Raw genomic sequence first — 20,888 nt, 5'->3', positions numbered from 1 at the left:
GGTTTCCCTAGTGACAGAGACAGAGGTAGACGTGAGTCAGCGCTGCGGAAAGCCTCTTGGGGAGATGAATCTTCTTCATTTAAACGCCTTTCCGTCTCCTACGACTTTTTTGAGTAGGAACTGCCTTGGCTGCCTATTATCAACTTTGCCTTCAAATGTCAAAACTCTCTTTCCTTCTCTGTCTTTTTGAAAATAACTTCCGCCCTCCATGTATTTCTTTCCTAACCCTCTTTCCACACCCACATGCTATTTTCAGATGTTCTGATGGTGGAAACATGCCAATTATTAAAAGCCAAAAGGTCTTTGAATTCTTTTTCAGGGAGAATGTGACATAAATTTGAAAATAATTAACAGTTTTTTCCCTCTATGGGCCTATCTATTCGGTTCAAATTATTTCAAAGAGTTTAGTGTAGCAAAACCTTCAGGAGTTCTTTCTGTAACTCTACTATCCCATGCTGGCTAAATTCTTACAGCAGAAATACATGTTTACTCATTCCTCTCAAGTGAGATATTAGTAAAAATTCCTCTCTTTGATTATCATATTTGTTGTTCTGAAACCTCTGGTTATTCAGCTATAACGCATTCAAATCGCTGAGAACCACACTGAAGTTTTAAATGGCTCAATTATAATTACCAAATAAAGAAATTTTTCCATTTCACTGTGCTATGCTTTATGACATTGCTTTCGGTTTACATACATCACAGGACACACGGTGATTCAGAAATGGTTACAGCAAGCTGGGGATTCAGGAGTGCCTGAAGCACAATTAGGATGTGAATGAAATCCACCTTTGTCAGGCATCTCCAGCCCTTGGGGCCCAGTGTCCTCACAGGTCTTGCTGCCTTCTGCTGTTGTACACTTCGCACTGAGACCCGTCTAGGCAGCACCCGTGTTCCCCACTCTTCTAAACACACCTTCCTGGCCTCTGTCAAAACCTACCTGTTGAAATCTGCTTGCTTCTTACCTCAGGACAACAGCTGATTCATCTAATGAATATTAATATGGAGATGCCACTGACAGATTTTAGATCAGCTGTGTGCCCATGCGCCTTAAGTCGTTTCAGTCCTATCCTACTCTTTGCAACCCTATGGATGGTCGCCCACCAGGCTCCTCTGTCCATGGGATTCTCCAGGCAAGAACACTGGAGTGGGTTGATGTGCCCTCCTCCAGGGGATCTTCCTGATCAGGGATTGAACCCGCATCTCTTATGCCTACCTGCGCTGGTAGGTGGGTTCTTTACCACTAGCACCAGCTTAAAAAGTTAGGAACAGCAACTCAGGGAAATCTGAGAGAAGAGATTTTCAGAGCTGAGCTAGGGCTCAAGGAGAGAGGGGAGGGGAGCAGTAAGTTCGGAGATGACTGAAACCGTGAAATGACACCCCAGTGCTTCCAAGACAGACAGGAGGTTCCTCCTCTAGTTCATAAACATGGTTCACGTTACAGAAATTCTCTTTGTTCTGTAATGAAGCACAGCTTTAATGCTGCCAGGGGCATGTCCTCACCCAGCATCGTGAAAGCCCTTTGGTTGGTGTACTGCCATTTCATTTTAAAAGGATGCACCAGCCCCTGGTGTCTCTCCACAGCAATGCAGGTCATCGTGAGGATTTCTGTCACGACAGCAGTGGACTGGACAAATGGCACCATCTTGCAAATGAAGGCACCTGCAGCAAGGAACCAGGACAAGTTAAGCAGCAACAGGAATCGAAGTGTTATCTCTCTTTGTCATTTTCACAGTGAATTAGTTCTGAGCCTCTGTTTAAAAGTTTTATGACTATAATTACACAGTAGATACAAAATAATTGAAAAAGTTTGCACTGGCTGATATTTTCTTTCCTTAAGTGGATTTCAAGTTACTAAATGATGTGTAATTATGTATAGTGGGATGATGAAAGGACAAATAAGTATATGGCCGTTGACAATAAGCAGAAGAAAATCAGTGTGACCCTTCCTTGAGAATAAGCAAAGTTGCTATTAACTGGTTTCTTGGGGTCTAAACCACAAAGTGGTTCTTGATTCTTTCTTCCTTTTTGGTTCCCTGTCAAATCATAACAAAGGAATAATTTTCACCAAAGACTCTCTGATTTCTTCTTTTATCTTTTATTGTCCTCTGACTTCCTGTCCAAGACTTAATATGCAGATTATACCTTTATGCTCTTAACTGATTTCACATTCTCTAATGCAAAGTCTCAAAGTCTGCGAGCATACTTCATTTGATATACATAATAGTTTAAATAAAAATATCTGAATGCATTGTCTGCATTTATAAATTTCTTACACTGTGTGTCCAGCCCCCTCACCACTGGTATTTGTGAGATACAGTCTGATATCTCTGCTCTTGAATCCACCCTGCTCATCAAAACCAAATTAATTACTTTGAACTATCTGAAAAACATAAGCTCAGAGAGTATAAAAAGTTGGAAGAGACTTCAATCCACTTGCTCAAACCAGAGATTTTCTTTTCACCTCCTCTCCCAAATGCTCTGTCTGGCTCTGCTTAGAGACCTAAGGAAGCCCTCCTTGCTGGCACATCCTCACTTCAGGTCTTCACATGTCTTTTCCTTCTGCTTGGAATGTTCTTCCCCAGGAGAATACTCCTCACACCTTTCACCGAAGTCTTTGCTCAGATGTCACCCTCTCAATGAGGCTGACCTACTGTTGTCACTACAGCATGTCCCTTGCCACCTCCTTTCATTCCTCCTCTCTTATTCTACTCTTTCCCCATAACTCTTCCAATTCCAACATGCTATGTAATTTACCGACTTGCTTTATTGTTTATTGAAAGTTTCCCCACCCCTGTGCATGCATGCTTAGTCGCTTCAGTTCATGTCCGACTCTTTGTGACCCAGCTCTTCAGTTCATGGACCTTAGCCCAGCAGGCTCCTCTGTCCATGGGATTCTCCAGGCAAGAATACTGCTGTGCCCTCCTCCAGGGGACCTTCCTGACCCTGTGTCTTCTCCTCCTCCTGTGTCTCCTGCATTGGCAAGTGGGTTCTTTACTGCTAGTGGCACCTGGGAGGACCTTCCCCAGCCCTACTAGGATGTAAACACTTTGAGAGTAAGGGTTTTTGTCTCTTTTCGCACTGACGTGTTCCAAGCACAGAGAATGGCACACGGAAGGCACTCAACTGGCATTTACTGAGCTGAAGAGGATGAGTGACTAGCAAGCTCTTAACCTTGTTAAACTGACATCATTCAACTTTGGAGAGGCTCTCTCTGGGAAAAAGATCTTTCAATAATTCCATCCACTTCTAATTTTTCTTTCTGAGAGTTCTAGAATTAACCAACTATCTTTCCCAAAGAGCAATTCTTCATATATTTAAAAGATACTTTTATGTCACTCTTAAGTCTTTTCCAGTTGCTCCAGCTATTCCTCATGACATGCTTTTCAGATCTTGCAACTCTCTGGACACCTTCCATTGAACTTACTCAGGTTGTGACTATGTGGCCCAGAAGGGAACCCACCATGCTCAGGATGTGGCCTGGACAAGGCAGAAACTGTAGGGCTGTACTGCTTCCCTGGGTCTGAACATCTTCTTCTGTCAGTTTAACTGAAATACACATCAGCCCTTCATGCTAGAATTTTCAAATGGTTGGTGTCTGTTGAACTTGAAGTCAATTTGAAATGAATTGGGTCCATTTAACATGACACCATCCTTATGGCATAAAGTGAAGAGGAACTAAAGAGAATCTTGATGAAAGTGAAAGAGGAGAGTGAAAAAGTTGGCTTAAAGCTCAACATTCAGAAAATGAAGATCATGGCATCTGGTCCCATCACTTCATGGGAAATTGATGGGGAAACAGTGGAAATAGTGTCAGGCTTTATTTTTTTGGGCTCCAAAATCACTGTAGATGGTGACTACAGCCATGAAATTAAAAGACGCTTACTCCTTGGAAGGAAAGTCATGACCAACCTAGACAGCATATTGAAAAGCAGAGACATTACTTTGCCAACAAAGGTCCGTCTCGTCAAGGCTATGGTTTTTCCGGTGGTCATGTATGGATGTGAGAGTTGGACTGTGAAGAAAGCTGAGTACCGAAGAATTGATGCTTTTGAACTGTAGTGTTGGAGAAGACTCTTGAGAGTCCCTTGGACTGCAAGGAGATCCAATCAGTCCATTCTAAAGGAGGTCAGCCCTGGGTGTTCTTTGGAAGGAATGATGCTAAAGCTGAAACTCCAATACTTTGGCCACCTCATGTGAAGAGTTGACTCATTGGAAAAGACACTGATGCTGGGAGGGATTGGGGGCAGGAGGAGAAGGGGACGACAGAGGATGAGATGCCTGGATGGCATCACTGACTCCATGGACGTGAGTCTGAGTGAACTCCAGGAGTTGGTGATGGACAGGGAGGCCTGGCGTGCTGCGATTCATGGGGTCGCAAAGAGTCGGAGATGACTGAGCGACTGAACTGAACTGAACACAAAATTTCTGTTAACTCAAGATATCCTTAATTTCCATCCTGTGATTTAGTTTAAAAAAAAAAAAAAAAAAGACCTAATATCGCTAGAGATACTTTCATTCTAATCCTTCTTGGAAGCTCCACATGGCAACCTAAGAGCCTGTCCCACACACTCCCAATCTCTGTTCCAGCTCCTCAAATTCCAACCCTGTTCAAAGTTAAGGTGCTCCCTTTCCAGCAAGATAGTTTTGAGCTAAATGCATTAATTTATCAATACTTTCAGTACCCTTATATTTCACTACTTGAACACTGACCATATTTTGAATGAAATAGCTTACCTCAAATCCTGTTTTGGATGTGACATTTGAATAAATGAATATGTGACCAAATTATTCATCTGGGTATTTCTCCTGCTTTTTTTTTTTTTGGAAAATTTGATCAGAATTTCCTTGATTCTTTCAGCCAAATTGATTCTTTCATTTTTTTTTAATTTTATTTTATTTTTAAACTTTATATAACTGTATTAGTTTTGCCAAATAGAACAAAAGTTGGACAGGCTAAAGCTAAAGAAATACCAGAAGAGACTTTCCATGAAATGGACATGGATCCATTATCAACACATTTTACGTATAACTACCCAAACAAAGATAGGCTTGATAAAGGACAGAAATGGTATGGACAAAACAGAAGCAGAAGATATTAAGAAGAGGTGGCAAGAATACCCAGAAGAACTGTACAAAAAAGAGCTTCACGACCCAGATAATCACGATGGTGTGATCACCCACCCAGAGCCAGAAATCCTGGAATGTGAAGTCAAATGGGCCTTAGGAAGTATCACTACAAACAAAGCTAGTGGAGGTGATGGAATTCCATAGTCGGACACGACTGAGCGACTGAACTAAACTGAACCCAAACAAAAATGATTGTTGTAGTGTTATCTCATTGTAATGCTATCCATCCTAAATCTACTCAACATGTCCATCACAACAGTATGGAAAATTGGTCAGCTGATTGCCTGATACTAGGATACACTCTGATCTTGATTCATCTAATCTATTAGTTAGCTACTCTAAACTTCCATTTCATCACTTTTGTAAAAAAGAATTAATAATACCCATCTGTTACAGGACCGATGTTTGTACTTCATAAAATGACATAAATACCCAGTAAAAGAATAAATGGCAGCCCGATTAAAAGAATAGTGATAAATTCAGTGCACATGGAACTGATAGATTCTTTGTGGCTAAATGTCCCATTAAAGAACATATACTTTAAGAGCCTATTTTGCAGATAAATATATTGCAGCTTAAAGGAGTTGTGATTTGCTCATGTCCAGAGAGCTGTTTAGTGACAAAACGAAGGCATGAATCCAGGTCGTCTGTCTCCAGCTCTTTCCACTATGTCACCTTCAGTTATCTGAACACTTCCATGCTACATGGCTGTTTTCTTGTCTATATGCTCAAAATTCATCTGTTTAATGATCCACTTGAAAATTTTGTACCAAGAGGAGTTCTGTAATCTGTCATTGTAACCTTTTTATGAATCTAGACAGCATTTTCCCAACTCATTACTTCTAATATTTCTCCAATCAACTTTCTAAGAAATTACTGAGAAGTTTTTTTGATCACATCTCCAACTGTCTTCAGTGTTGTGGCATATAATTTATCTGCATGGAAGATATAAGTTGTTTTAAAAATAAGTAGAAGCCTTTTGCTATTTACTCACCTATTAGTTCAGTTCAGTTGCTCAGTCGTGTCCGACTCTTTGCGACCCCATGAATCACAGTATGCCAGGCCTCCCTGTCCATCACCAACTCCTGGAGTTCACTCAGACTCACGTCCATCAAGTTGGTGATGCCATCCAGGCATCTCATCCTCTGTCGTCCCCTTCTCCTCCTGCCCCCAATCCCTCCCAGCATCAGTGTCTTTTCCAATGAGTCAACTCTTCACATGAGGTGGCCAAAGTACTGGAGTTTCAGCTTTAGCATCATTCCTTCCAAAGAACACCCAGGGCTGATCTCCTTCAGAATGGACTGGTTGGATCTCCTTGCAGTCCAAGGGACTCTCAAGAGTCTTCTCCAACACCACAGTTCAAAAGCATCAATTCTTCAGTGCTCAGCTTTCTTAACAGTCCAACTCTCACATCCATATATGACCACTGGAAAAACCATAGCCTTGACTAGATGGACCTTTGTTGGCAAAGTAATGTCTCTACTTTTCAATATACTATCTAGGTTACTCACTTATACTGGATCTTTATTTTCATTTTAGCCATTTTTGTTTTGCCCTTTTTAATTTGGAGGTCACTTTTCAAGATCTAGAAGACTGAAGCAAATACAGGCATTGAAGAGCTTTGTTTTTTCCCTCTGCCTTTTATTAAATTTCTGTCAATGACTTTCCCTTTTGTTTTTAGCTCCTTGTTCTAATGATGAATGTTTCTGATGACTCTACAGTCAGCCTGTTCTACACTGCAGCCTTCCCAATGTTAACTGAATAGGTCTGTTATTTTGTGAGAATGTGTCCCTTATGACACTTCTTCCCACAAATGGCAGGTCAGGTGGTCTGGTATTCCCATCTCTTTCAGAATTTTCCATAGTTTATTGTGACCCACATAGTCAATGGCTTTGGAATAGTCAGTAATGCAGAAATAACAACAGACTGGTTCCAAATAGGAAAAGGAGTACATCAAGGCTGTATATTGTCACCCTGCTTATTTAACTGATATGCAGAGTACATCATGAGAAACGCTGGGCTGGAGGAAGCACAAGCTGGAATCAAGATTGCTGGGAGAAATATCAATAACCTCAGATATCCAGATGACACCACCCTTATGGCAGAAACTGAAGAAGAACTAAAGAGCCTCTTGATGAAAATGAAAGAGGAGAGTGAAAAAGTTGGCTTAAAGCTCAACATTCAGAAAACGAAGATCATGGCATCTGGTCCCATCACTTCATGGCAAATAGATGGGGAAACAATGGGAACAGTGGCTAACTTTATTTTTCTGGGCTCCAAAATCACTGCAGATGGTGACTGAAGCCATGAAATTAAAAGACGCTTACTCCTTGGAAGGAAAGTTATGACCAACCTAGACAGCATATTAAAAAGCAGAGACATTACTTCGTCAACAAAGGTCCATCTAGTCAAGGCTATGGTTTTTCCAGTGGTCATGTATGGACATGAGAGTTGGACTGTGAAGAAAGCTGAGCGCTGAAGAATTGATGCTTTTGAACTGTGGTGTTGGAGAAGACTCTTGAGAGTCCCTTGGACTGCAAGGAGATCCAACCAGTCTATCCTAAAGGAGATCAGTCCTGGGTGTTCATTGGAAAGACTGATGCTGAAGCTGAAATTCCAATATTTTTGCCACCTTATGCGAAGAGCTGACTCATATGAAAAGACCCTGATGCTGGGAAAGATTGAGGGCAGGAGGAGAAGGGGATGACAGAGGACGAGATGGTTGGATGGCATCACTGACTCAATGGACATGGGTTTGGGTGGACTTTGGGAGTTGGTGATGGACAGGGAGGCCTGGCATGCTGCAGTTCATGGGGTCACAAAGATTCGGGCACGACTGAATGACTGAACTGGACTGTGGCTTGTGGGTTGGTTTTTGACCAGGGATCAAAACCTGGGTCCTGGCAGTGAAAGTTCTGAGTGCAAACCTCTAGACTGCTAAGAAATTCCCTATTTTTCACATTTTGATTGTTTACCATCCACCTTCACTTTCTAATAGAAGCACAATTTCCTCTGGTGCATGAACTCTCTATGCAGGAAGGTTAGGGAAGAGGCCCTACTAGAGAAGACAAGGCAAACACAGGATGGAGTCTCTCAAAGAATCTGTCGGCTCCAAATGTGCCAAATTTATCTCAGTTCTTTTAACTTGCTGAGAGAGTGCAGTGAAGATGGAAGGGAGATTTGAGGTGGTGGGCCCTGTGCTCACCAGATCATGAGTGTGAACAGAACACTCTTTAGTTGTGGCTGCTCACCTCTGTGCACCCTTGGTCCCTGCCTGTTGCAGGTCCTTCCTACAGATTCATGATCCTGTGAGCCTCCAACATCTTTCTGGTATATCCCCTTCTCTTAAGCTACTTAGCCATCAACTGCAGACCAAGTAAACTTATTTGGCTACTTCTCTTTCATCACTTTTTCTCTGGAAGGTAGATTTCCTAAAATGTAGAATACTCCGGTCAGCATCCTCCTGTGTGTATTGTTAAGGCTTAGATAACAGTTCAAATCCTACTATTATAGTTTGCTTCCATTGTTGTTCTATTTCTACTACATCAAATTCTTTCCCAATAATTTACAATAATTCTCCTTTGCCTACTGGATTAGGAACAAATGCTTTGATTAAATATTTATTTCCTTCTTTATTTATTGCCTTCTTTCCTGGTGGATCCCACCTGCAATGCGGGAGTCTTGGGTTCAATCCCTGGGTTGGGAAGATCCCCTGGAGGAGGGCATGGCAACTCACTCCAGTGTTCTTGCCTGGAAAATCCCCATGGACAGAGGAGCCTGGTGGGCTACAGTCCATGGGGCCGCAAAGAGCTGGACACGACTGAGTGACTAAGCACCGAAAGCCTTCTTTTTACCACCTTTTTATACAACTCAATTTTCCAGAAAATGAACTCTTTGCTCTGCATATGAATGATATCCACTCTTCTACCTACCCACACCTGTCCTCACCTCCTATTGTATGCAGTGTAGGTCTCAATGATTCAAATCGAAACAAGATCTCATTATTTCTAAAAATGATACTTGGAAATTGAAAACAACTTGGCTAGTATTTGTTTTCATGCTTGGGTAATAGTGACTTTAAAAATGATCCAAGTGGAAAGGACAAAGTGAAAAACAACCAGAGTTTTCATACTTAGAAAATATTAAAAACATTCCTTTATTAATTTAGAAAATGGTAGAATGAACTATGATTTCAAGAAATGATAACTATGATGATGTCTATGAATAATTTGTTCCAAGGTTGGTAATAAACAAAATGAATAGATATTTGCAGTTTTAAAGGAAAGATTACTTTATACAACCATTATTTGAAACAATAGTCTAACAAACTACAAAACAATCTGGCATTTAATTTCCTGTACAGAAAAATTAAGCCATATTCAAACAACTGATGCATCCTGCCCCACTATGGCTGTTAGTTTCTAGTTTTTTTCTACAGCATTTCTTAAGCAGCTAGCTGCTAATAAATTTACCAAATCCTGAATCCTAACTGCATTTCCCTCAACCACATCCAATGGTTGGGAACAAACTAAATACAGTCAGAGTCAGAATTGCTATACAACCTGTGGGTGAGAACCACAATGGAACAGAACTGTGGAATTCCTTGGCAGGAAGGCCCTCCCAGCAATGATCCAGGCTGAGGGTTTCCATCAGTGGTCCATGGAGCCCTGTGCTCCTGCAGGAAGGCTCTAGGAACTTCCAAGAAAGGAGAGGAGGCTCTGAGCTCCATTCCTGCTGCAGCTGGATCAGCTCCATCTGCACCCAGTTTAACTTAACGTGGCTCCAGCACATAAGTCACTGGCAATTTCAAAGAAGTTAGAACTCCAAAGTGAACTGGGAGATTCTGCCAATTCAAACCATAACAGACTAAATTTTAAAACAGTGCTCCATGGAACACTGATGGAAACCCTCAGCCTGGATCATTGCTGGGAGGGCCTTCCTGCCAAGGAATTCCACAGTTCTGTTCCATTGCGGTTCTCAGCCACAGAAGTCTCCTAGAATTTCAGCCCTCCTGATAATTACAGTTGACGCTTGAACAACATGGGGGTTAGGGCATTGACTAGGGCACAGCTGATTATCAGACAGTAACTTCACAGTCAGCCTTCCGTATCCAAGGATTCAATCAACCTTGGATTGTGCAGTACTGCTGTGTTTACTGTTGAAAATTTTCATATAAGTGGACCCTTGAAGTTCAAATCTGTGTTGTTCAGGAGTCAACTGTATCCCTAATTAGTGTAAGACCTTTACAAAGCAATCTAGTAATTATCCTCTGATTTACGAACTTTCTGATAATGCTGCATCTGTGCAGCAGAAAAGAGGGAGGAACTGAGCTGAGGGAAAGGAAAGTCCGGCTCCCAGTGAAAGGGGAAGGCTCAAAGGAGGCAGAAGGCACCTTGACTCCTGCAGGGTAGAGGAGCAAGGAGAAAAGTCTTACAGTTCCCAGGTGCCAAGAAGAGAGAGTCTCTATTGAGAGACAGTAGGAGGAAACTGACAGCAAGGGAGATAAGCCACTTTTTTTTTTTTTTTTCAGAATTCTTGTTATACTTAGGGAAGGAGACAGAAGGCCCCCAGCTGGCTCTGAGAGGAAGCATGTCCATTTGGGATGCTATAAGAACATGCTATAAGAACATCCCATGGATGGGATGACTTATAAAGACATTTACTTCTCACAGCTGTGGAGGTTGGAAGCCTGAGGTCAATGTGAACAGCATGGTTCAGGGAGGACCCTTCAGGGTTGCAGACCTCTCACAGTGTCCTCACCTGGCAGAAAGGACCAGAGAGCTCCATGGGATCTCTCTTACAAGAGCACAAATCCCACTCATGAGGGCTCTGCTCTCCTGACCTCTTATTTCTTCTTTCTTTTTATTAATTGAAAATGTCATAATTGTAGAGTCACATGCAGTTGTAAGAAGTAATACAGAGAGACCCCTTGTATACTTTGCCCAGTTTTCCCCGATGGTAACATGTTGTAAAACTACACAAATATCACAACTAAGACATTGACATTAATATAACCCACTGATCTTATTCAGATTTTGCTTGTACTCATTTGTGTTCTATGGATTTTTATTAATAGGTTCATGTATCTGCCACCACTGTTAAGATACTGAATAGTTCCTCCCGTTGCCCTTTTATAATCACATCCATGTCCCTCCTGTCTCTGCCCCTCCCTGTCCCTAACCACTGGCAACCTTTAGTCTGTTTTCCATTCCTAAAACTTTTCATTTCAAAAATATTATGTAAATATAGTAATATAGTAAATAACATTTTGGGATTGGCTTTTTTCTTCTAGCACAAACCCCTGAACACACATCCAAGTTGTTGCATTTATCAATAGTTTGTTCCTCTGTATGCTAATACTCCACAGAATGCATGTGCCACAGTCTGCTTAATTCATCCACTGAGGACCATCTGGGGTATTCCCATTTTTTACTATTACAAAAAAGAAGGTATGAATATTCATGCAAAAGTTTTGGTATGAACAAAACTTTTCATTTTTCTGGGATAAATACCCAAGAGTTTAATTCTCTGACTGCATGGTAATTGCATATTTAATTTTATAATAAATTGCAAAATTATTTTCCAGAATGGCTGTGTCATTTGACATTCCTACTGGCAATATATAAGTGATTCAGTTTCTCCATATCCTTGCCAACATTCAGTGTTGTCACTATTTTTTATTTTAGCCATTCTGATTTACGTGTATTGGTATTGTTTCAATTTTCAATTTCCTGATTTCTATAAGGCTGAACCTCTTTTCATGTATTCATTTGCCATCTGTATATCCTCTCTGATGAAATTTCTCTTCATGTGTTTTGCCCATTTTCTGATTACACTGCCTTTTCACTGCTGAATTTTGAGAGTTCTTTATATATTCTAGATACAAGTATTTTGTAAGATATACATTTTGTACATATTTTTTCTCTATCTGTAGCTTGTCCTTTCATCTTCCCAACTGGACTTTAACAGGTCAAGTATTTAATTTTAATGAGGTCCAAATTATCAGTTTTTCGTTTTACACACTGAGCTTTTGGTATCAGTTAAGAATCCCAAGAATTCCGTGCTCAGCTGTGATCATTGTCTATGGTTTTCCCCAAAGTTTCATAGCCTTACATTTACTGTTAGGTCTATAACAAATTTTGAGTAGGCTTTTGTATAAAGTGTCAGATTTAAGATGAGTAGTTTTTGTTTCATTGGTTTATTTTTGCCTACAAATGTCAACTGCTCCAGCACCATTTGTGAAACAGGCATTCCTTCTTCCACTGAGTCACACCTTTGTTAAAAATCAGTTGAGCATATTTGTGTAGGTCTATTTCTAAGTTCTCCATTCTGCTCCATTCATGTGTGTTTATCCCTCTGCCAATACCACATCATTTTGATTATTTTATCTACATAAGAAGTTTGACAACAGGCAGAGGAATTCCTCCCACTTCATTCTTCTTTGTCAAGATTATTTTAGCTCTTCTAGTCTCTGTGTCTATTATAAATTTCTGAACAAACTCATCTATGTTTTAACAAATCCTTGCTAAGATTTTGATAGGAATTACTTTAAACCTATTGATCACTTTTGGGAAAACTGACATCATTAATATGCTGAGTATTCTAAACCATTAACACAGTATGTCTCACCATCTATTTATGTATTCTTTGATTTCCTGCACCTGCATTTTGTCATTTTCAAGTACATTGAATGGAAAACTGTGCTGTGTTTACTGTATACCTAAGTATTTCATTTTCTTGGAGTAGTTGGAAGCAGTGTGGCATTTTTAATTTCATTTCCTGCATGTTACTTGTTAATATAGAAATACCATTTAGTTTTGTGTGTTGATCTTGTATACTTTGACATTGCTGAATTCACTTAATTCTCAGAGATTTTGGTAGATTCCCTGGGATTTTCTATGCCAAAAATAATGTCATCTGCAAATACAGGCAGTTTTATATTTCCTTTCCAAACTTAAAAATGTCTTTCATTTCTTTTTTTTTTTTTTTTTTTTTGCCTCCCTGCAGTGGCTTGAACTTCAAGCACTATATTACATAAGAGCGGTGAGTAAAAGTCTACAAGCAATAAATGCTGGAGAGGGTGTGGAGAAAAGGGAACCCTCTTACACTGTTGGTGGGAATGCAAACTAGTACAGCCACTATGGAGAACAGTGTGGAGATTCCTTAAAAAACTGGAAATAGAACTGCCTTATGACCCAGCAATCCCACTGCTGGGCATACACACTGAGGAAACCAGAACTGAAAGAGACACGTGTACCCCAATGTTCATCGCAGCACTGTTTATAATAGCTAGGACATGGAAGCAACCTAGATGTCTATCAGCAGATGAATGGATAAGAAAGCTGTGGTACATATACACAATGGAAGATTACTCAGCCATTAAAAAGAATACATTTGAATCAGTTCTAATGAGGTGGATGAAACTGGAGCCTATTCTACAGACTGAAGTAAGCCAGAAAAAAAACACCAATACAGTATACTAATGCATATATATGGAATTTAGAAAGATGGTAATGATAACCCTGTATGTGAGAAAGCAAAAGAGACACAGATGTATAGAACAGTCTTTTGGACTCTGTGGGAGAGGGTGAGGGTGGGATGATTTGGGAGAATGGCATTGAAACATGTATATTATCATATGTGAAACGAATTGTGAGTCCAGGTTTGATGCATGAGACAGGGTGCTCAGGGCTGGTGCACTGGGATGACCTGAGGGATGGGATGGGGAGGGAGGTGGGAAGGGGGTTCAGGATGGGGAACACATGTGCACCCATGGCTGATTCATGTCAGTGTATGGCAAAAACCACTACAATATTGTAATTAGCCTCCAATTAAAAAAAAAAAAAAAAACAAAAAACAGTGGTGAGTATAGACATCCTTTCTCTGTTCCAAGTCTAAGGAAAAAGAAAACTGTCTTTCATTATTACAGGTGGTGTTAGCTGTAGGTTTTCATAGATGTTCTTTATAAAGCTGAGAGGCTCTCTATTATTAACCTGCTGAGAACTTTTATCTAAATGGATGTTGGATTTTGCCAAATGTTTTTGATGTGTAATTTGATATGCTTCTATGACTTTTCTTCTTTAGCTTGTTGATGGTGGATTGCATTGATTTTTGAATGCCGAGTCACACTTTCAGACCTGGGATAAATCCCACTTGATCATGTGTATAATCTTTATTATACACTGTTGGATTCTGTCTGTTGATACACTGAGCATTTTTATGTCTAAGTTCGTGAGAGACATTGGTTTGCAGTTTTCTTTTTATTGTACTGTCTTTGTCTAGTTTATTTACCAGAGGAAAAAATGCCACAGAAAATGGTTTAGGAAATACTCTTTCCTCTTCTATTTTCAGGAAGAGTTTGTGTAAAAGTAGTAATTCTTCTTTGTATATTTGGCAGAATTCTCCAGTGAAACCATCTGGGCCAGGAGATTTTTTGGGGGGTGGGGGAAGCTTGGTGGGTGCAAACTAATTGTGTCTCTTCCTTTTAAGAATATCTTTTTAGTCAAAGAATTATGAGCAAATGTTTCAAAATCAAAAGGGCTACAATAAAAAAGAATGGGTCTCTCCCACCCCCACTCACCTGCTGTCTCACTTCCAACATCTACTTGTGTTGCATTCTTCTGTCAGGCACCTTTACATCTCTAATCAAACTGCTTTTGGTTTTTGATTTACGGATTTTAGATGGTCTGTTTTGACTTTCTTCTAGGAAAGATGAGCTTTTAGTTCACTTTAATCACCTCCTATGTCTGCTTCTCCTTTTAGTTTTCTTAGAGTTAAAACACTTTCTTCAATAATTTCTTTGAAAAGATTTTGAGAAGTGTGCTTCCTAAATTTAAGTATGTGTTTTCCCCTATCTTTGCCTCATGAAGTAATATACTTAACACGCTTTTCCTTGGTTTCTCAGCTTCCAACAGTTTATCTTGCCCCTCACTTTGTAAGATGATAATACCTCACCTCCTCGCATCACCTCCTTCCTCCTTTTCTTCCTCTCTTCTTCCCTATAACTTCTATCAGCCATACCTTTACATGTACTTTATTGAGACTAATAGCTTTTCATTCTGTTTCATAGCCATGTTAAGTCTTCTGCACTTGGCCTACATTTTAATTATGAAAGATTAAAACTATAAGCAGCATTTTCATCAGTATGACTATGACTATTTAGATACTTTAAGTACAAAGCCAGTAGGTATGCTCTAAATACATTTCTCTTTCTCTGATTTTATAGTCATGATACTTGTGAATTTATTACTGCCCTAAAGTATGTCATAATTTAATGTGTTTTTGATCAAGGCTGTGAGCGACTTAACTTTCACTTTTCACTTCTATGCATTGGAGAAGGAAATGGCAACCCACTCCAGTGTTCTTGCTTGGAGAATCCCAGGGATGGGGGAGCCTGGTGGGCTGCCGTCTATGGGGTCGCACAGAGTCAGATACGACTGATGCGACTTAGCAGCAGCAGCAGCATGCTCTTTTGTACAGCATTTTCATTTATTTCATTTTTCCTAGAGTTTTCTTTTTTTCCTTGCATTTCTTTCTTTCTTTCTTTTTTCCCTAGTTTGAAGAAGAAACATGAACCTTCTTCAGCAATATATAGCAGTCTACAGTATGAGCTCTGGAATTAGGGGCTTCCCTTGTGGCTCAGCTGGTGAAGAATCTGCCTGCAATGTGGGAGAAGAAAAAATCAAGTCGCTCAGTCATGTTCGACTCTGCAACCCCATGGACTGTAGCCCACCAGGCTCCTCCATCCATGGAATTTTCCAGGCAAGAGTACTGGAGTGGGTTGCCATTTCCTTCTGGGTTCAATCCCTGGGTTGGGAAGATTTCCTGGAGAAGAGAAAGGCTACCCCCTCCAGTATTCTGGCCTGGAGAATTCCATGGACTGTATAGTCCATGGGGTCGCAAAGAGTCGGACACGACTCTTTCACTTTCACTTCACCTTCTGGAATTAGACTGCCTGGGTTTGAATCTTGAGTTAATCAGTAGTTAACTGTGTGTCTGTCACTTCTCTGGTGGCTCAGACAGTAAAGAATCTGCCTACAATGTGGAAGACCTGGGTTCAAGCCCTGAGTTGGGAAGATTCCCCTGAAGAAGGAAATGGCAACTCACTCCAGTATTCTTGCCTGGAGAATCCCATGGACAGAGGAGCCTGGTGGGCTATAGTCCATAGGGTCACAAACAGTTGGACACGACTGAGCGACTTCACTTACTTTCACTTTCACTTTAACGGTGTGTCCAAATCTTTGAGACCCCATGGACTGTAGCCCACCAGGCTCCTCTATTCATGGGATTCTCCAGGCAAGAATACTGTAGAGGGTTGCCATTCCCTTATCCAGGGAATCTTTCCAACCCAGGGATTGAACCCAGGCTCCTGCATTGCAGGCGGATTCTTTACCATTTGAGCCACCAGGGAAACCCCGAAGACATGACCTTTCTTCATTGTATCTTGGATTTTCTTATCTATAAAATGCAAATGATGAAACACTACTTGTTTCAGAGGACTCTTAGAGGATTAAGTGAAATCATATATACAGTGTGTTTAAAATAATCTCTAGCGCCAGTGGAATAGCATTCATGAGTGTTAGCTAAATGGATTGTCATCATCATCATCGTCATTTTTACTATTACACCTCAACTTTTCACATAATATATTCACTACCTGGAATCAATTCTAGTATTTTTTTTTTCTTTTCCTTTTTATAAAAAATGTTATTGGCACACAGTTGATTTACAATATTATATTAGTTTCAGGTGTATAGCAAAGTGAATCAGTTATACAAATATATTCACTCTTTTAATATTCTTTTCCATATAGGATATTAGAGTATTGAGTAGAGTTCTCTCTGCTATATAGTAGGTCCTTGTTTGTTACCTATTTTCTAACATTTTTTCTTTTAAAACTTTCCCCTAGAACACTACTGATTTCCAATTTAGATGACTGCAGCTCTTTATTTATTTAAGATTGTTCTATAGCCATAATTTTGAAATTCATTTAGAATGGATACCTTCCCCACTGTTCCTTTTATTTCATGGCTACTTAATTCTTGCATATCATCTTCATTTTGCATGAAGCTTTTTCACATAACTTCTTCAAAATAATGAGTTTAAAGTAAGTTCTTGTTTATCAGAAAGTGGCTATAATTTGACTTAAATTCAATATCATCTTCCTTTGGAATCTTGAAAATATTGCTTTATTGATCTCTAGCATCCACTTTTGGTGTTAACATATTTATACCATCAGACTGATTTTTTTCTCCCTTATGAGTACCCTGCTTACTATTTGGAAGCTTTTATTGATCTCTTTGTAATTGGATTCTGAAATGCTACGGCGATATGTGTTGAAGCATGGCCCATTTATTCTTCTGCTCTTTGTGTGCTTGTGGAATTTGGAGACTTTTGACTCCATTATCTCTGTGTTTTATCTCTGTTTTGCTCATTTTTTTGAGGGGGGTGAAACTCTTATTAATCAGATTTTGGAATTCCTGGGTGTATCCCCCATGTTGAATATCTTTTGTTTATACATATTTTTTACCTTATAAATTCTCTTTGTCCTTTGGTCCACATTATAAAAATTTTGTCTTTATCTTCCAATTCTTATATATAAATTCAGTAATCATATTTTCACTTTTAAGAGCTTTTCTTATTCTCAAATTGTTTCTTTTCAGAAATGCTTGCTCTTGAATTATGAAGTCAATATCTTCTTAAATCAAGACACCGCCCACTTATCATCAGTAACTCATTCATGAAAATGAAACATTCTGTGTGAAAATGTGCACTTGGAGCCTGCTCCCTATTATTTAGAATTCCAAATTAAACTTCCAACAGAAGTCATCATTTAGCATGCAAAAGTGCTTAAAATATTGCTTCCAACTGCAAAAGCAATTACAATGTTTTTATCAAATAGTTTGTGTGCGTGTTGTTCTGTATGCAGCATTTTCATGGTATATCATGAATATTTTTTCCAACAAGTCATAGCAACCAGCACACAGAAATTAATGAATATGTGAGAAAAATTCAGGTATAATTTGCAACAAAAACAGGACAATCACCTTGGATGACCTGTTACCCATGAAGAAAGGAACAGACTGGAAATTTGAAGAAAGTTGAGAGGCGAGGCGGTTTGCAGTGTAATTATTGTCATTGGTTGTGGAGAGTGATATCATGGGTAAGTGGGGTGCAAAGGTGCAATTTCAAGCAAACTATAAAATTCAGAAGCTGTCAGTTTTTTTTTTTTTTTTTTTTTAATATCACCTCTGCGCTCAGGTAAAGACTCCTGAATGAATCTTCAGGGGAGATAGTTGATGTTTTAGGATGAAAAATCTCAGAATAAAGTTTTACTTACTCTCCTCTAGTCTTATTGCATGGTGCTATAAGAAATATCTGGCAGTAATATCTCCACCAAGTTCAAAGATAACGATTATCAGTGTATTTGCCAATTAGCAAGCCGTATCTAGTGGTTTAATTGAATACCTACCTTCTGGTTACAACTGTGATTAAATTTTTCAGACTAATATTCTGAACAACTTCAGTGCTTGTTAATTTCTCATCATGCAATTAAAGAATTCAATATCTTTTCCAGTGACCTCTTTGCAAAGTGAGTCTCCTTTTCAAGACTAATGATTGCAAAGAATGGCTCAGTTGCAAAGAATGTGTGATGTGTTTAGTTGCTCGATCGTGTCTGACTCTTTGTGACCCCATGGACTAGCCTGCCAGGCTTCTCTGTCCATGGGGATTCTCTAGACAACAATACTGGAGTGGGTTGCCATGCCCTCCTTCAGGCAATCTTCCCAACCCAGGGATTGAACCCAGTCTCCTGCATTGCAGGCAGATTCTTTACCAGCTGAGCCACCAGGGAAGCCCAAGAGTACTGAAATGGGTAGCCTATCCCTTCTCCAGGGGAACTTACTGATCCAGGAATCGAACTGGGGTCTTTTGTATTGTAGGCGGATTCTTTACCAGCTGAGCTACCTAGGAAGTCATGGGAATATGTGAAATGGTGTGGTTTCTTTTATTAGTGTCAGCAGCATTCTGTACACACATCCCTTTGTGGACACTAGGCATGCTGTTCAAAATATCCATGATTTTGATGTTCTACCAAGTGTATTTGGAATATAGCTTAAGAATTTTTATTTTATAGATAAATCATTTTGTTTAAAATCTCCTATTAAGTTTTGGGACATAAATTTTTTCTTGTGTAACATCAACTAAAAAAAAAAAAAGTGTATTTATTGTAGGAGTTTGAGACTTAAAAACCAATAGGAATTCCACTAGGAAAATATCAAATGAGGAGACATTCTTCAGAATGTGTAGGTATAAACATATTACTTAGAATTTTTCTAATCTATAAATCACCCATTTATTCTAGTTACATTTATCTGTTTGTCTTATTCCCTTTTATTCTGCAAACTTTCTTCAATTGCCTAACAATCCTTGGTTGCCTCTACACGTTTAAGGATGGAGCAACATGAAAGACTTCTGGCTTCTCTGTGTGCATGAGCTGGAGTTGTCCTCAGAAAGACTTTGATTTAGGATGAATGGGCTTCCTCTAGAGGTCATACAAATTACAGGACTCTGAGGTTTTTCCCTTGTGGAGCCAAGTTGGTACTAGTTCTGTAGTCCTGCTCAGAGTGCTTCCTTCAACTATTCTACAAGAAGAACCTTCTGCCTGTATATTTGTGCTAGAAAAAACAAGTAGACTGAAGTAAAATTATATCTCTTCTGGTAGTTTTATTTTTATTTGCATTACTCTAATAGGTACAAATACTATTTTTAAAAAGTAACTGAATTGGCTTTTTACTTTCCATTAATAGCAATAGTCAGATTTTCAAATAATAGAATAAAATAAGCCCAGGTTGAACATCAGGGTAATAAAACAGAAAGCAGAAACAATGTGGCTTCATTACGCTAAAATGTTAAAATAACTTACTATCAAACAATGAAGGAGGGATTTTTCTTTCTTTCCTTTCCTTTTTTTTTTTTGTATACGAGGAAAGAAATACAGAAACCCATGTTAGGCATTAGGGAAAAAATTCTTGAATGTAAAGGTTATCATGCAAAAAAAGTGCATTATAAAGTGTTCTTCCCAGAAAAGCTTAATAAAAATATTAAACATTCAAGTAATTTATATAGATCACCAAACATAAAACAATGTCAAATTAGTTTAACATAATGCAAAAAATAGCTGTATGAGTAAATAATTTGTGTCAATATAATGTAAATTATTAAACCATCTTTAAATGGATGATTTAAAATGAAAACTAACTGAAATCAAGCAGTAAACAAGTGATATATACATTCAGACATACAGACACATACACATACACTCAAACACTGGAGTTTCTATTTTGTTAAAAATATATTCAGGAGAAAACTAAAGTGTAACACACTAAAATTCTCATTATAATTACCTCTGGATTTGAAATACATCAATTTTATTTTCTTTATATTTCTGCATGCATATGTGTTTGTTCTGTATGTTAATTAGGATGTTTTGGACTGCAAATAAAAGAAAATTCATCTCCACTGGCTGAAACAATAAGGGAGATGTACTACTTCACATGAAAGCGATTCCAAAGGTAGAGCAATAATGGGGCAGTAAACTCTCTAGCTGAGTGATTTCACCATGGACTGGCGTGCTCTCCTTTCGATTACTTCATCCTCCTTAGCAGGGCTCTGCTTTTGTTCTTAGCATGCTGCCTTTGTGCAAATAAGATGACTACGCTATCTCTAAGCACTGCAACTCAATCAATATTCAAAAGCCA

The 20,888-nt window shown here is 39.1% G+C and overlaps 1 protein-coding gene across 1 annotated transcript in view; it reads right to left on the bottom strand.

Annotated features, from left to right (window-relative positions):
- QRFPR (pyroglutamylated RFamide peptide receptor) overlaps positions 1 to 20,888 on the bottom strand; it is a 61,520-nt gene that overhangs the window by 11,437 nt on the left and 29,195 nt on the right. Inside the window, exon 2 of the mRNA XM_055587586.1 lies at positions 1,504 to 1,662. Coding sequence (XP_055443561.1) covers positions 1,504 to 1,662 — 159 coding nt within the window. The remainder of the gene's footprint in view (positions 1 to 1,503; positions 1,663 to 20,888) is intronic.

This window comes from Bubalus kerabau, chromosome 7 (assembly GCF_029407905.1).
Source record: "Bubalus kerabau isolate K-KA32 ecotype Philippines breed swamp buffalo chromosome 7, PCC_UOA_SB_1v2, whole genome shotgun sequence".
NCBI lineage: Eukaryota > Metazoa > Chordata > Mammalia > Artiodactyla > Bovidae > Bubalus > Bubalus kerabau.
The sequence above is the reverse complement of the archived record's forward strand: the minus strand, read 5'-3'. Positions and strand labels throughout refer to the sequence as shown.